This window comes from Zootoca vivipara, chromosome 6, assembly GCF_965207765.1.
Source record: "Zootoca vivipara chromosome 6, rZooViv2.hap1.1, whole genome shotgun sequence".
Lineage (NCBI taxonomy): Eukaryota > Metazoa > Chordata > Lepidosauria > Squamata > Lacertidae > Zootoca > Zootoca vivipara.
Window position 1 is genome coordinate 75,878,425 of NC_142589.1, and position 13,488 is coordinate 75,891,912.

The window sequence follows — 13,488 nt, forward strand, 5'->3', positions numbered from 1 at the left end:
CCCGCTTTTGCAATTTTGTGGAAATTAAAAGGCACAGCTAGGTAGCTAACAGAACGTGTAGTTCAACCATTGTCACATATCCTGCAACGCTCTGTGGAGTAAGCACCATTTTGATCTGCTTCTGCCAGAAAAAGAGAAAATGCTATTAAAATAATTTATCATGCCCTGCACCCTCCATAGAATAAAGCACATGCTGCCACCATTATGTTAAAAAAGATATTGTGGAGTGTGGAGTACTTTAGTCCATGTGTGGTGGTTGTGCCCAGATATTACATCATTGTGGGGGTGGGATGTCAGGTTTTCAAGAGATTTGTAAAATCGCTTCCCAGCCTTTAATCCTTGATCCACTACTCATCTTCTCACTTAATCTATGATGAACAACCAAGAAATGTATTACACAAATAGCCTGTGGCTTTTCTTCTTGTTGTGGCATGCCTTTGTGATTGCCAAAAATTGGAAATAGTCTTCAACTTACCCTTTTCAAGAGGTCTGGAACACAACACTAAAAGAAAAGTTAATGCATAAACTTGAGAATCCTGAGGAAATTGGACAAATTTCAAGATACACAGTACATCTTCATTACCTTTGCCTCTTAATAAGGAAATAGCCGTAGCCCACCAAGTCATACTTAGGGCTAAGTAGTCTGGATTAAGACCATTTTATTGAAATTTATATGCATCGCCTGATTAAATTATAATATGTAGTGATTTTATATTATAACAAGTAGCGCCATTTTCTCAATTTACATTTTTATATACAAATGCAATAAAATTATTTTCAGAAAACATTACTACATTAACACAGCCTCATTGGGGGCAGCTCCTTTATTACATGGTTTGGAGGAGGGAAGATATCACCAACAGCCTCTGCTCCCCACCCCCAAATTGCTGAAGCCACACAATTCAGTCGCTTCCCTTTTTTGACCCTTTCTGTTTCAAAGAGTTTGGCCAAGGTTCCATCCTCCATTGCTTATGAGAAGCTTCAGAGATCTGGGGGAAGCACTGGGGTATGTCAGCCCTGCTTCTTAAGAGTCTGTGGTGCGTTTTTTGATTGCCTCCAGAAGTGGGGTGACGTAGCGCTGCATGGTCTGGCTAAATGTCTCTATGCCCAGCTTGATCTTCTCCTGGGCCTGGTTGGCATAAGGCTCTAAGGACCTCTGGTATTCATGCAACTGGCGGTGAAGCTTCCGCGCGTAAGGGATCAGCTCAGGCCCCCTTTCTTCCACTTGCTGCTTCAGCTTCTCCTCCAGCTCCTGCACCCTGGGGACGACCATATTTCTCAGGGCCTGCGTGTGCGGTCCCAACTTCTCCGCGACTGGGCTGGTGTAGAAAGTCACTAGGGATTCCAGCCCCTCGTAGAGCTCTTCGGTGGCAGACCGTAATACGGCTAGGTTACAGCTGGCACCCACCAGAGCATGCCCAGACAACTGAACTGCCGCATGGTAGGCCTGTGTGATTTCGGGGGGCAGCTCAGCCTGCAGGTCCTGGAAGAATTTGCGCAGTTTTGCAACATCATCACGAAACAAGATTCTGTGGGGGTTCAGAAAGCATAGGGCTTTGTGAGCGGGATACAGAGCCAGTGTGGTAGTGTTTAGATTAGAATATTGGATGGGGAGGGGGGGTAGTGTTGGACAAATCTGTCCCAGGGGCCTTTCCCAGAGGGATTCAAATTTCCCTTTCAAAGGAGGAGTCTACACCACAATCAGGCATAAGCAGAATTATTGTTGGTCAACACATCACTGTGGGCAATGAACCCCCCCCCCAGCTCATGCTGTTAAGAGGGGATTGCGCATTCCAGTTCCCATCACAGACAATTTATACCCTAAAACCATTCGAATATCCCTATTGGTTAAGAAATTGCAGTTTACAATTTAAGGTCCACAAATAATAATATTCTGGAGATCCCGAGTCATAAGATGGCTAGATTGGCCTCTACTAGAGCCAGGGCCTTTTCAGTACTGGCCCCAACCTGGTGGAACGCTCTTTCCCAGGAGACCAGGGCCCTGCGGGATCTGTCATCTTTCCGCAGGGCCTGCAAGACAGAGCTGTTCCGCCTGGCCTTTGGGTTAGACTCAGCCTGACCCCGGTGTTTTCCTCCCTCATGGCTTGGATTTATGGCCTACTTGAAATGAGGCTGCACTTTAAATTTTAATACTGTATTTTAATCTGTATTTTAATTAATTGTTTTTATGTTTTATTGTAATTCTGTTGGTGTCAGCCGCCCTGAGCCCGGTTTTTGACTGGGGAGGGCGGGGTATAAATAAAAATTTATTATTATTACTAGTGTATTTCAGCCCGTTTAATAACGGGCGCTAGAACATCCTGGGGTTCGGAGAAGCGCTTGTGCAGCGCTTCTCCGAACCCTGGGACCTGTCCTTACTGTCGGCGGCAGGGGGACAGGAACGGAGGAGGAGAAAGCGCTGTGTTCTCCTCCTCCGTTCCTCTCCCGCAGCCGCCGACAGGAAGAAGACATCCCAGGGTTCGGAGAAGCGCTTGCGCAGCGCTTCTCCGAACCCTGGGACCTGTCCTTGCTGTCGGCGGCAGGGCTTTCTCCTCCTCCGTTCCTCTCCCCCAGCCGCCGACAGGAAGGACGCGCGCACTCTCCCCCCCGCCTCCTCCGACCGCCGCTCCTCACGGCCAGGGAGGGTTGTGAGGAGGCCTTCGCCGGCCTCCACCCTCGCTTCCCTGACGTGCCCTGCAGTGAGGTGGTGTCCGGCGGGAGCGGCGGTTGGAGGAGGCAGAGGGGGGGGGAGAGTGCGCGCGCGCGGTCTCTGCTGTCCAATCCCTGTATCTCTGGGGCGCATGCGCAGTGACCCAGGGACACACGGGACAGCTTGGACGCAGGGACAACTTGGACATTATTATATAGGATTATTATTATTATTATTATTATTATTATTATTATTATTATTACATGCTTCCCTAAACACCCATTTCATGCCTACTCCCTAATATCTCTCTAATATGTCCCCCCTCTTTTACATACATCCCATGTCCATTTAAATTAGCAGTTTCCTCAACAGGGGTGTGTTTTCAAGTCACCCAGCCCTCATAAATCAGGAGGCTCTCTGGATCAGCATAGGCCACGTATGTCCGTTATGGGGGCCTAATCCGGCCTGCCGGTTGGTTCAGTCCGGTTCATTTCCTGGGATAAAACCCTTAAAAAAAGCTTAACAACTTTGGTCGGCCCTCACACATGTTCACTTCATCAAGTCTGGCCCTCTTTGAAAAAAGCTTGGGCATCCCTGGCATAGGCTATCAATCTGCTTCTACTACATTCCTTACTTAATTGTACCTTCTAGCAGAAAAATCCTCTTAGGGAGGATTCTAGCTTGTCAAACATTTGCCTTGTTTCATTTGTAGTGTCTCCAGCAATGTGAAACATGCAGATAAACAGTTCTGCAAAGGGCCCCTTCCTTTGGGCTGTTTTCGAACCTCTTTGTTCACAGAATCGGACTTAAGGCAGGCATGGTCCTCCTCACCATTCCTTCTCTAAGAATAAAACTCATTTTCATTCTGTTGTAAAAATTTTGCAGAGCTACACGGCCCTAGAATTAAGTGGATCCTTGACCCAGGAAGAGTCCAGGTATCCTGGCAAGCAGACAAAGTTTAAGCGTCTCCTGCCCACCAAATAACAGAGACCAAACCAGGACGTGCGAAGCAAGGCACTTTTATTTTTGCTGTTGCAACAGGGTCCTTCCTCTCACACAGGAGAACAAGGAAGGAACCCCAAACAAAGATGTCTTGCCCTTAAAAAGAGATTTGAAATTGGTTTCAGCCCACCCCCCAGAAGCATCATCCATATGTCACAGAAGGGGTGTAGCCCAAGACCCCCCCTCCCTAGATTCATCATAGGTACATCATGAAAGGGGAGGTCTGGTGGCAGTAATCTGAGCACCCTGGACCCTGCCCCCTGCCCCCAGAACCTAATCAACAAAATTGAGAGATATTTACATTTCCCTGTTTCCCAGCCAAGTTAATCACACCCTTTTGTCTGGCAGTCAGGTATCAGGATGCCAGGGATTATCACTTTAATTCCTGAGACAATGAGAAGGTTCCCCCCACCCCCCTTCTTCCTTGCAGAGGAACACCTGGTCAGAGAGAGTCAAAATGGTGTCAGTCAGGCCTGTTTTCCTGTGCTGCTTCAGACATGTTTCTGTACATTCATGTACATGTTTTATGAACAATTATTATATATATATATATGACCTCAAAATTCTTATAACAATATATTTATTCCATAAGGAGTCAGAACCCCAGTCAGCCATGAAGCTCACTGGGTGACCTTCGGCCAGACAAGGACCTAATCTACCTCTCAAAGTTGTTGTAGGATTAAAGTTACACACATGAAGTTACACTTCAGAGGAAAGGTGGAATAACAAACAAACGAAGGAAGGAAGGAAGCAAGCAAGCAAAGGAGGCAAACCTCCCTCACTGGGTGAGATATTCCAGAATTGGGGAGCCAGCCTTCATGTGACACTTTTACGCACATTTCATAAATTCCTAGAATTAAAAAATTAACAAAGTAGAAGAGGAAGTAAGAGCGGGGTGGAGGTGGGGGGTAACCTTTTCAGCCCTGGACGCTATATGCTTCATTCTGGGCAAATTTTCTGGGACCACCTATCAGTGGTGGCCAGAGCCAGAGGCAAAAGTTTGTGCCAACCATGAATGTAAAATTTCACTTTTGTTCAGTAGGCTACACACACTCAGACTTAGCGGTCTATATCCCAGCAATGCAAGCAAGAGGCATTAGCAGAGTCAAGGACACTTATTCCAGCCATGCAAAAGCTCTCTGACCAGGAGGAAGCGACGCAAGGTTGGTGAAGGGTATGGCCTGTGAGGAAAGGGTGTAACTGGGGCAGACACGTGACCTAGAGAGTGCCTCAAGGGCCAGATAGAGAGGTATGGAGGGCCACAGTTAGCTCCCAGGCTTCACATCCTTGCAAAGGAAAATCTAGCAAAGAAGAAATCCTACCAGCGTTCTCAAAGCTTCAGTCTGTGAAGTTCCTAGTTAATATCCCCAATCCCCTAAAATGGGGGAAAGGAGGTGGATCTGCTTACCTCAGTTCTTGTCCGAGCCTCGATCTTCTGACAAAGTTCAATTTATCCCACGCTTTCTCGCTGACCTTTCCCAGGAATTTAGTGAGGTCGTGCTTTAACTGGTCCAACTTGGAGACCCGTTTATCTGTTTGGGCAAAAGTCGGATGGCCTGGGAAAAGAAGCAAAACATCTGCATCACATCTTGTTGCGCAGGAAGTAAGGTGGGGCGGCCTTGGCCCACGGTCCTGGTAAACTCTGGCGCGGTCTGGGCTATCCAAGATATCGGCCGTTTGGGTGATCGTGGCCCTCATGGTCCAAGGGGGTAGCCACCCGGACCCCTCTGTCCTGCCGCGGTCACCAAAATGTTGCAAGGCAAATCTGCTGTCTCACTAGCACCATTAACTACTAGTGAGTTGGGTTGAAGAAAGAATCCAGAAAGTTTATTTACTGCAGTAAAGAGTTTCAGCAGGATCGCTGTACAAAGGCTGAACCCCACCCAAACGCCCGGGGGGGGGGTCTTTATAGGTTTCTTACACAAAGCAATACAATTTCCTCCGATCATATGCATTCTCATTGCCTCATTCTAAGAAGCATACAAGCTATTGTTAGCCAGAACTCATATGGTGATATTATTTTAACACGGTACTATTGCAAATCAAATTCCGAGTCCCATTGCGGGGGGTGGGGGTGGGGGTGAAAATTGCCATGTATCTTGACTTTTGGCATAAGTAAAGGTAAATATACCCTTGACCATTACGTCCAGTCATGGACGACTCTGGGGTTGCGGCACTCTTCTTGCTCTACAGGCCGAGGGAGCCTGCGTTTGTCCGCAGACAGCTTCCAGGTCATGTGGCCAGCATGACTAAGCCGCTTCTGGTGAAAGCAGTGCAGCGCACAGAAACGCCATTTACTTTCCCTCCGGAGCGGTACCTATTGTTGTAAAATTTAAGCTGGTTCCTATGAACCCAGAGAAATGGATCTTGACCCAGGGAGAGCTCAAGGATCCAGGCAAGCAGACGAATTTAAGCGTCTCCTGCCCACCAAATAACAGAGACCAAACCAGGACGTACGAAGCAAGGCACTTTTATTTTTGCTGTTGCAACAGGGTCCTTCCTCTCACACAGGAGAACAAGGAAGGAACCCCAAACAAAGATGTCTTGCCCTTAAAAAGAGATTTGAAATTGGTTTCAGCCCACCCCCCAGAAGCATCATCCATATGTCACAGAAGGGGTGTAGCCCAAGACCCCCCCTCCCTAGATTCATCATAGGTACATCATGAAAGGGGAGGTCTGGTGGCAGTAATCTGAGCACCCTGGACCCTGCCCCCTGCCCCCAGAACCTAATCAACAAAATTGAGAGATATTTACATTTCCCTGTTTCCCAGCCAAGTTAATCACACCCTTTTGTCTGGCAGTCAGGTATCAGGATGCCAGGGATTATCACTTTAATTCCTGAGACAATGAGAAGGTTCCCCCCACCCCCCTTCTTCCTTGCAGAGGAACACCTGGTCAGAGAGAGAGTCAAAATGGTGTCAGAAAGGTCTGTCTTCCTGTGCTGCTTCAGACATGTGCCTGTACTGTACATTCATGTACATGTTTTATGAACAATTATTATATATATATATATGACCTCAAAATTCTTATAACAATATCCCCCATTTGGGGCTATAATTTTTCTTAAAAATTGTTGCCCCACAAAAGAATAACCAGATGTGTTGTTTTAGTACTTTGGGAGAAGCATTTCTCAAAAATGGTCTACGTATTTCATTTAACAGGATGGTCCACCAATATTGACTGGAAAGTGCAGTTTGTTTGTTTACCCTTTTGTGTGTTCTTCAGGTGTCAAAAGCTAGCTCTCCTCTGGTTGCACACCTCCAACGTGGCACAACAGCAACAATCCCTGGTGAATCCCCTTAGGGCTTTCATATTGACCATGTCGCCTGGCACTCACCATAGCTGCCACAGGTTTGGACATGTCATGAGAGAGATGCCTTTGCCTTGGGCTTTCTATGGGCCTTTATTATAGGCTCTGGCCTTGCACTGTAGGGAGTTGCCCAGTTGCTCTTAAAGGAAGAAAGCTACTTGCACCTTGGATACACTTGCCCAATTAGAACTGACCCAATTAGAATTTATACAGCCCCATAAAACATGTCCAAATTAGTCAAATTTAACTCTAAAAGGGATCATTCCTGTTAAATCAAGACATAAATACCTTCATTTATCTGGTGTTTCATGGATCTTGGAGCTTATTCTTGGTAAAATGAGTAAAAACAAATTTAAAAAATGTGTAGAGAAGGTTGGCACACTGCAGAGTGCCAGGTGGGACAAGAAAATGTGGTCATAAGTTGATCTAATCTAAATACTGAACTATGCAATATCCTGATCCTTTAAAAGGCATACAATGCATGGCAATAATACAAAAAAAAAACATTGGGACACTATACATTTTTTTTTTAAAAAAAAAAAACCCAACAATTAAACACAAAATTGGTTCACCTCCCCCTCCTTGTGGAAATAACATACTGTCAGACATAGTTCAATGTTTCTGTCGAATATCACGCAACATAAGACCTAATAATTATATATCAGTTGTATGTCTTGAGGCCATCATGATCTTGAGACAATTCCGGCTGCTTTTAAATCCTAGGGCACAGAGTCTTGAGGTCAAGGAGAGAGAATGTCCTTGCAATTCACTTTCCCCCTTTGTCCCAAAGTCATTTGACACATTTCAGTGTTCCTATATAACACATAATGCACAAAACCTTCAAATTATTAATTATACGCCACTTGTATATCTTGAGGCAATCAGGTGAACTTGAGATAATTCTTGCTGCTTTTGCATGTATCTCCAACAAGGGGGTTTTCTTGTCTGCCTTCGAGTCACTGGGAGGAAGTTAACAGTACTTCTATGCCAGCACTTCTAAACCTTGCTGAAACGTTATAGCTTTCTAGGTCCTCCTTCTTAGGTTGTGATCAAAGAGATAAAATGTCAATTTGGTTTCCTGTAAAACATCCTTTTGAAAATAGGCCTGCAGGGGGTTGGGGCCTGAAGATATAATTAGTTAAAAAATAATAATGATAAATAGTCAAGAAAGGGGAGAATATTCTAGAAATTTCTTCTTGGGGAGCTGCAAATAATATAAGATCATAGTTATTTAATTACTGCTGTTATTGTCTACTCAGTCAGTTTAATTTACTTCACCTAGTTTGGCTGTGGAGGAAACAAAGGACAAAAATTTTGTTAATTAGGACACAATCGATAAGTTATTAACATTTTCCTTATGTGGTTCTGAATTCTCTTTGAGGTTCATGTATCTTGTTTGAAAGGGATTATTATTATTATTATTTACAGGAAAGAATGACTTAGATGCTACATTTGTATGTACAGAAAGAAAAAGTAGAAATACCAAAAAAAAAAAAAGATACAAAAATAAAACAATAAAATTTAGATTACCACTCACACAACAATTTTTCAAATGAAATTGGACTTGACACAAAGATATCAGATTTTTTTAAAAAAAGAATTATCATTAAATAATACAAAGACATTATAAATTGGAGAGGAACCTTAAAGATCTGAAGGTGAAATATCCAATTAAGATGGAAAAATGGTAAAATAACGGAAAAAGCTTTGAAATTCATCATAATAAGAAATACTCAGGCAAGACTACCTGACAAAATACAGTCACAAAACAATACCTGGTTATTGTTAGAATAATTTCATAGACATAATGGAAAAACTGATTTAATAAATGGAAGCAGATTATTTATTTATCTACTTGCACTCTGACATGCTTTCAAACTGCTAGGTGGGCAGGAGCTGGGACCGAGCAACGGAAGCTCACCCTGTTGTGGGGATTCGAACCGCCGACCTTCTGATCGGCAAGCCCTAGGCTCAGTGGTTTAGACCACAGCGCCACCCGCGTCCCTGTGACTTTTGGCATAGGTCACATCAAAAAAAGGTTCCTGTGCTTTTTCTGAAGATTGTGCCTGCAGTTCCTGCTATGTGCTGCAGAATTCATACAGGAATCCAGGCAGCTGCCTGTGGGGATCTGCTCCTCTTAAGAGAAATTTAAGCTGAAAGGGTACTTTAGGCTACGAAGATAACTACTACCGAAGACGTCATGATTATTTCCCCACCAGCCATCCCCACACAGTTGTGCTGCCAATGCATCAAAGGAAGAGATTAGACCTACACAGGCCCAGGCTATTGACCCTAAAAAAACAACGTGATTTGCAGAATGGACTCTGCTTCAGCAAACCCAAATCTAGGATTTTTTGGAGCCTGGAAGGGGACAATCATGGCTTGATCATGAGGTGAGTTGGAGACCTAGCCTCAGGTGGTGAGTTTGGGGCCCAATTTATGCTCAGCTAATTTGAGAAAACATAATCTAAAATATTGTGCCTGCCTCTCCTCAGCCCCCCCCCTCCCGGCTAATACGTTAACCCCACCTTCTTTCCAGTGCCATGGCCCTGATCTAGTTCACCAAACCCCCCTCTCAGCTACCTTTTTGTCTTCTATAAAAAGTCAGGACTAATAGATCTCCTGCATTATTTGTTGCTTGATGCTGAGAAGTGGATCTTGGTGGACGTTTCAGATTTTGAACACACACCACATTCCTTTGTTTTTCAACTCTATATATGCAGACTTAGACCGGCGGCTTAAAGATTTGTTATGTGGTGCATTAGACAAAGCTGTTGACAACCGTAAATAGTATTTATTTTAATCAGCTTGTGGGTTCTGCTTCTGATGCAATGTTGTGGTGATACAAAGCTGACATTGTTTCCTCATTTTGTTATATTGGTGCTGCCTCTGCCTTCCTTCCAGGAACTCTGAGTTGCCTAAGTGAGTTGCTCTCAAGGCCAAACGACACATTACAAGGGATATGCTTGAAAATGGCATAACCTTATTCTGCACCTTGGTCCAGATCCGACTGGATCTGTATCTAAGATTTCAGCACATTTCATATGTTCATCTGAACACAGGTACATGAGGGAGTGAGATCATAATTCCAAATAACCATACCTCCATGTTCCAAGTCCGTGAGAAAGCAGGGAGCTCACCCACTCAAAAAAAGAGACTTCAGAGTTCCCCTCTAGACTGAGGTAACCACCCACTCACCTGTGAAGAGGTACAAGACCAGTGTGATGACAATTAACTTCATAGTGGCTCAGCGGAGGGTCCTGAGAATCCACTTGCTAGGGTGAAGGCAGGGGCTCTCTATCTGAGCAGGGGGTGCTCGGAGGGGAATAAATTATTGCTTCCATCCTCAGCTTCTGTAATTCATTAACACAGGGCGCTGGATGAGCTTCCTGCGCCAGCACCTCGAGTCATTGCCCCCACGTCCAACTGGCACAAAAAGGAAGAGCTTGAACATTTGAAAGAGCTTGAACTTCAGTTTGCCAAGGACAGCAGGTGGGTTGCTAAAACAAAATGAAGGAATTTAAAAACAACACGCAAACTTTGGAAGGGTTCTGTGAGATCAGACCAAAGACCCGTCTGATGTAGCATCCTGTATCTCATAGGGCCAACTGATGGGAATTGTAAAGAAGATACTGTACAGTGGAACCTTGGTTTATGAACACCTCGGTTTATGAATTTTCGGTTTACGAACTCCGCGGACCCATCTGAAACGGATTAATTCACTCTCCATTACTTTCAATGGGAAAGTTCGCTTCAGTTTATGAACGCTTCAGTTTATGAACAGACTTCCGGAACCAATTACACCCATGCTTCGGGTTAAGTACGCTTCAGGTTGAGTACTCCGCGGACCCATCTGGAATGGATTAATCCACTTTCCATTACTTTCAATGGGAAAGTTCGCTTCAGTTTATGAACGCTTCAGTTTAAGTACTCCGCGGACCGTCTGGAACAGATTAATCCACTTTCCATTACTTTCAATGGGAAAGTTCGCTTCAGTTTATGAATGCTTCAGTTTATGAACAGATTTCCGGAACCAATTGTGTTCATAAACCGAGGTACCACTGTATATTAATTACTAGCTAATCCCTGTGACTGCCACCACCCTGTCTAGGGTTGCCAGGTCTGCTTCCAAAAAATAGTGGACAAGCGGGGGGGGGGGTAAATTAAATTAAATTAAATATTTTCTTATTTGCTGCTGCTCCTGCGCGTCAGGAACAGGAAGAGGTGACTTTTTCTTTCGCGCCTCTCCCTTTTGTTCTCCCCACGAGTCAGGAACAGGCAGGGCAGAACTCCAGTAAGAGGCACCTCCCCCCCCCTTTTTTAAATGTCTTGTTAAACAATTGAGTATGAGTAATAATTTTTCAGGAGAAGCGAGTTCAATGGATATTCGATCTTTGTCTCATTCTTACTTATGAAAAAAAAGACAAAACGCGATTCTCCTATCCTCATTCTCTTAGACTGTACACAGCTTTAAATCACATACCATTTCATCATAAAGCTTTTGAATAAAAAAAAGTCCACTATTTTGTGGAAAAAAATAGTGAACATAATGTGAAAAAAGCGGACTGTCCGGTCAAATAGTGGACACCTGGCAACCTTAATCATAGCTGCCAAGTTATCCCTTTTTTTAAAAGGGATTTTCCCTTATGCTGAATAGGCTTCCTCGTGAGAAAAGGGAAAACTTGGCAGCTATGCCTTAATCACTGTCCCGTCCCATGACGTATCACGCCCCCTCTTCCCCCCACCCCCAGGTCATCCCTGTGACTGGCCTGACCTATCCCATCCCCCACCCCCCCACCCAGGTGAGTCAGTACCTCCATTTGGCCTAGTCTGTAAAGGCTTCGGCCTAGTATGTAAGCAGGAAAGGTTTTATACCGGTAGGTGTAGTCGTAGCCGCTGCTAGAGGGCGCTGGTTTGCAACCTGGTTCTTTTCCCAGCATGCATTTTCGTCTGAGTGGTGAGTTTTGAAACAGGGGGTTTGGTTTTTTTTACCTGGCACAGGTTTGACATCTGTCTTAGCAAACTTTCCTATAGCCTTTAGACATTCGCATGTGATGTTGTGTCAAAATTTCACCTCAATTGGTCAAGCGGTTTTGTTGAACATTGGAGAGGAAGGAACATACCCAGTTTACATTTTTATGTATACAGTCGTACCTCGGGTTACGACCACCTCGGTTTGCGAACAGTTCGGGTTACGAACTGCGCAAACCCGGAAGTGTTTTCGCCGTGTGCGCGTGCGCAGAAGCGGCGCGCGCGCGATCGCGCATGCGCAAAATGGCGGCGCCCATCGCGTTCGGGTTACGAACTATTCGGGTTACGAACTGCGATCCGGAACGGATCGCGTTCGTAACCCGAGGTATTACTGTATAGATAGTTTCTCCTATATAGGCCCATGTGTGTGGAATAATAAGCAAATGAATTACAGCTGCAAGCCTGTATTCAAAGCATGAAGCTTAGCAGACTCTCTGACTAGAGAGAGCCCCTAGCAGAATTTAATTCTCATCATTAGGCAGTTTTGTTAGGCATAGGAATAGGCTAGTAAACCCAGTGTCAAGTTTCCTTCTACCTCTTCTGCATGAATAGACCACACACTGAAGTATGTTTTAAAATGATTTACTTACAGATTTAAGGTCTCATAGAAATTTTTGAGTTTGAAGGTACCACGGGGGTCATCTACCGGTATTCCAGCCCCCTGCAATGCAGGAACCTCAATCATGCCTTGTCCTATCAGCAACACTAGAAAATGCAGTCAAAATATTATTGGGTAGAAATACAGCAGTGTAGTTTCTGACATGTGTCTGAAGCTGGGAGCTTGTAATGAGGAATGTCCTTGCTCCGTGGCTCACATTGCAAAGAGGAGAAGGAGGAGAAGGAATACATCACTTACTCCCTCACTGATGGTGGGCTGAGAGGGCTTGACCCAACTGAGCCTACTCCAGCAATTCAAACTCTGTGGTCCTTAACCCCTTCATATACCAACTAGCAAGCATGCAGTTGTGTTTTGACTGTAAAACTTTCCACACCAGGTAGGTGCATATTTACTTTATTTTTTATTACATTTATATTACACCTTTCCTGCATGGAGCTCAAGGTGGCACAACTGGTTTTCCTGCTAAACCCATTTTATTCTCACAGCAATGCCCCTGTGAGGTAGCCTATGCTAAGAGGCTGTGCCTGGTTCAGGGTCACCCAGTGAACTGCTGGAGTGTGGCTCAGAATCCTAGTCTCCCAGGTCCTAGTCCAACACACTAACCACTAGGCCACACCATCTCTCATTCAGTGTTGCATCTGGACTATCCACAGACAGCATCCCTGAACCTCTAGGCCAGGCATCCCCAAACTTCGGCCCTCCAGATGTTTTGGACTACAATTCCCATCTTCCCCGACCACTGGTCCTGTTAGCTTGGGATCATGGGAGTTGTAGGCCAAAACATCTGGAGGGCCGCAGTTTGGGGATGCCTGCTCTAGGCAATGTCCACAGGCCCCTGCTATATCCCTGCCTAGATATTGTTTAGAGGGTTTCTTT

The 13,488-nt window shown here is 44.9% G+C and overlaps 1 protein-coding gene across 2 annotated transcripts in view; it reads right to left on the reverse strand.

Annotated features, from left to right (window-relative positions):
• Nucleotides 1-67: 67 nt before the first annotated feature.
• Nucleotides 68-13,488, reverse strand: part of LOC118087708 (uncharacterized) — a 28,703-nt gene continuing 15,282 nt past the window's right edge. The window contains exons 1-3 of one of the 2 annotated variants that reach the window (XM_035120635.3): nucleotides 10,161-10,656; nucleotides 5,061-5,208; nucleotides 78-1,529 (exon numbers count right to left, since the gene is read on the reverse strand). In XM_035120635.3, the coding sequence (XP_034976526.3) occupies nucleotides 1,025-1,529; nucleotides 5,061-5,208; nucleotides 10,161-10,203 (696 nt within the window). In that variant the 5' untranslated portion in view covers nucleotides 10,204-10,656 and the 3' untranslated portion in view covers nucleotides 78-1,024. Of the gene's footprint in view, nucleotides 1,530-5,060; nucleotides 5,209-10,160; nucleotides 10,657-13,488 lie in introns of those variants that run through there. The other variant, XM_035120636.3, reaches the window with a different exon arrangement.